Source organism: Culicoides brevitarsis, chromosome 3, assembly GCF_036172545.1.
Source record: "Culicoides brevitarsis isolate CSIRO-B50_1 chromosome 3, AGI_CSIRO_Cbre_v1, whole genome shotgun sequence".
NCBI lineage: Eukaryota > Metazoa > Arthropoda > Insecta > Diptera > Ceratopogonidae > Culicoides > Culicoides brevitarsis.
This window is the reverse complement of record NC_087087.1, coordinates 2,196,643-2,200,603: the sequence shown is the minus strand read 5'-3', so window position 1 is coordinate 2,200,603 and position 3,961 is coordinate 2,196,643. Positions and strand designations below refer to the sequence as shown.

Below are 3,961 nucleotides of genomic sequence, written 5' to 3'. Positions count from 1 at the left end.
CAAATGAATTTCTCACCATTTGTTTACAAAAATTAACATTTTGCACATTAACACATACGAAGGAGAATAATGGATTAATATTTCTTTTTTTTTTCGAACAGCCTCGTCTTTTGGAGTACATTCCATATACAGAAGCAACTTATGACGTACTTGTTCCATATACGTACTTTTGCAAAAGAAACACTTGAATAAACGTCTGTCGCACAAACACTCAGGTAAAACTTCGTACCGAATCAAGGTTTTTGGCCGAAACTTTCAATACTTGTACGTTTTATTATTCATACAAAAGAAAAAGAAATCAACGTTCAGTGTGGAAACGAACGTAAAACCCGAAAGACTTGACAAAATTTATTTTTTAAATTATTTTTTTTTAACATAAATCACAGAAATTTGAATTTTTGAACAAATTTTAATCGATTAGTAACAATTAAAATGCAATTTTAGTGAAATTTAGTGCAATTAAATTAGAGCAAAAGAGTAACAAAGCAATGTTTACATTAAAATTAATATTTTTGTTAAGCACATCCGTCAGCGTAATTCGAGCTGACACAAAAATAAAAAGTTGTTGTGGCGAGCAATATCGAAATTTCACTGGAACAAAGTGTATTGCTGCGGATTTTTCGCAATATCTGCCGGATTTGCGATGCGACAACTTTGTTTTGCTCGCTGAACGGATCGGCGATGACGAATATGACGGTTATGATGGCACGTAAGTGGTAGTTTCCCCGAAATTTTTTGTCGTCATGATGAATTTTTTTATTTTTTGCCTTCAGCGCGTGCAATGTCAACTATACGATCGAGCCAGGTAGAGAGGAGACATTGACCGTTGTGTGTGAAGAGGAGCCCGTACAGTCGTTCATCATGTACTTGTTCCCTGTCTCGACACTTTTCTTGTTGGCGACCATCGGGGTTTACCTCAAAACTCGGAGTTACAAATTGGGACAAGATGTTGCCGTAATTGTCGTTTGCGTGTGTCTCGCTGCGGTATTGATCATTCGAATAATGTTCCTGCTGAATTTGGATTCCGATACTTTCTATGCGTTGGATGAATATGTGGGCAAATTTGCTCTAATTGCGTACTTTGCATGGCTTAATATTCTCATGGCGCATTGTTTGGTGAAACTTATGTGAGTTTTTTTTTATTTTTAAAATTTTTAATTAATTAAATTAATTTAATTAATTTAATTAAATTTAATTAAATTTAATTAAATTTAAATTAAATTAAATTAATTATTATTTTTCTTTAATTTTTTATTTAATTTTGCTTGGTTTGGATTAATTAATTTAATTCATTAATTTTTAAATAATTTAATTTCATTTAATTTAATTAATTTTTAATTAATTAAATTTAATTAATTAATTAATTTTTTATAATTAATTAATTTAATTTTATTTTATTGAAATTAATTAATTAATTTTTAATTAATTTAATTTGATTTTTTAAAAAAATAAAAATTTAAATTTTTTTTGGTTTGGATTAATTAATTTATTTAATTTAATTTAAAAATATAAATAAAAATTAAAAAAATAATTAATTTAATAAATTTAATTTAATTAAATTAATTATTTTTTTTTTATTTTTATTTAATTTTTGCTTGGTTTGGATTAAAACGAATTTTTTTTTAATTTTAGATACGATACTGACGTCGAAATTTCGCCCATTGTGACTCATTTTTACGGATGGATCGTTCCTACCTTCGTCATTTACTTGAATTGCATCCAAGCTTTCGGAGATCATTCTGCTGATTGGCTTGCCCGTGAATGGTATTACAAATATTTGCCGATAACTGTGCTTTGGTGCATCAATTTAGCCCTCTTCGTGGTCCTGACATTCCATATAATCGCCCGAAACTTAAGAACTTCTTCCGCAAATCGTCAACAAAGCATCTCATGGCAATTTTTCCGGTTGATCCTGCTCGCAAGTATTTGGTTCACGTGGCTTTTTGAGATTTTGTCAGCAAAATATCCGGAAATAGCGCCCAATTTCTGGCATGCGATGGATGTTTTGAATGCCTCGCATGGCGTTATTGTCTTTGTTGTGATGGTAATTTGTCGCAAAAGTATTTGCTCGAAAATCATGGGACGAAGTCGGAATTGGTCGACGTTTAGCAATAGCAGAGATGACTTGTCGCAGCGATATTTCATCCATAATTTGAATAATGTGATTCTTACCGTGTCGCACGACGTAGATTTGCACGGAGGCAATAGCAAGAAACTTTGAACGTTACGAGAAAAACCTGTTTTTCGTATAAAATTTTTATAAATTATTATTTTAGTAGAGAAAAGATCTAAAAATAAAAACGGAAGCGTCTTACCAAGCTCGTTTTTTTGTGTTGATTGTTGAACTAAGCAAATATTTTGAGCCTTTTTCTTCCTTCTTCTACGCAGAAAGTGAAATATTTGCAGAGATGTGATAAAAAATTTAATTTAAGAAGGCATCAAAAACTTCAAAATTTTCGAATTTTTAAGAAATTTAAATTTTTTGACAAATATCAATAATAATAATAATATTTATTTGACATAAACAAAAAAAAACTTGTTCAAATATTTGTCTAACCCGAAATGTTTCACGTGCTGTTTTTTTTGTTTTGTATAAAACGTTTGGAAGTATTAAGAAGTTTTTGTTATTTACTAAAAAAAAAAATTTTTCTCCAATAAAACTTTCTGCATTAAAAATTTGATGAATTAAAAAAATTTATTTAATTTAATTAAATTAAAATTATTTTTTTTTACATTATATTCTCATTCTTCAAGCAATGTCTATTCAAAAATGTATTTTTCTTTCGAATTTTTTTTTTTAATTTAAAAAAAAATAAAATTTAGAAATTTTATCACCTAAAAATTTGAATTTCAAAAAAAATAAATTAAACTTAATTAAAGTTTTAATTAAAAAATAAATTTTGTACATTTGTTTTATATTTAAAAAAAAAATTAATCCAAAAACTCTCAAAAATAAAAATATTAAAAACTTAAAAATTTCAGAAATTTTTTTTATGTTTTGAGTTTTTAATATTTTTATTTAAGAGTTTTTGGATAAAATTTTGCTATAAAATAATAAAATATACAAAAATTATTTTGTTTTACAAAAATTTTTGTTTAATTAAAATTTTAATTAATTTTATATTTTCAACATCAAAACTTTAATTAACTTTTCAATATTATTTTTCTAAAAATATTTAAAAAAAAAATTTAAATTTTCAACGAAATAAAAGAAAAAACTAAAAAAAATATTTATCATCGCAATTCCGTCCCTGATTTCTAAAAAGGAAGCATTAACGATGGGTAAGCTCTTAATAATAACAATAATTTCGCTCGTAAAAGACAACAACAAACAATAAAAATTGATTGACGCCTCCCGGCTATCAGCGTTCCTTCGTTTCCCTACACTTTAATATATTTATTAATTTTCTCCGATATTCAGTAAAAACAACATTTTACGATGCAGTGCACCCAAAATAAACACGGAAAAACCCCATTTCTGTCTTGGGCTGATTAAAATGTTCCCGGAGAAACTTCAAAACAACACAAACAACAAATATTTGCTTTAAAATCATCTGAACTTTTAATAACATTAGAACGAAACCGAGGGAATTCCGAAAAAAAAGAACTAATTTTAGCACATGATTCAATCAATCAGAACAAAAAATTTAAAAAAATAAAAAATTTATTGCATACACGACCGATTTTTAATAAAATAATCATACAAAGTAACAAATGAACATCAACAGCAAAAAAAAATTTTTTTTTTAAAAACTAATTGAATATCAAGTGAAGTGCTTCATGGATCAACAGTATCAACAGAAAAAAAAGTTATCCGATGCATAAACCGATGTAACGAGAGTGCTTCAGTGTTTTTAATTTATTTTTAAAAAATTGTTTTTTTGAACGTTTTGATGTTTGTCTGTTTAAAAATATTAAAAAAAATTATTTAATAAAAAAATATTTTTTCAAAATATTGTTT

At 26.6% G+C, this 3,961-nt stretch overlaps 1 protein-coding gene across 1 annotated transcript; it reads left to right on the top strand.

Annotated features, from left to right (window-relative positions):
• Positions 1–316: 316 nt before the first annotated feature.
• Positions 317–2,321, top strand: LOC134834256 (uncharacterized). The gene is made up of 3 exons (XM_063848846.1): positions 317–709; positions 774–1,127; positions 1,633–2,321. The coding sequence occupies exons 1-3, from the start codon at positions 489–491 to the stop codon at positions 2,219–2,221; spliced, it is 1,164 nt and encodes a 387-aa protein (XP_063704916.1). The 5' UTR covers positions 317–488; the 3' UTR covers positions 2,222–2,321.
• The last annotated feature ends 1,640 nt before the right edge of the window (positions 2,322–3,961 follow it).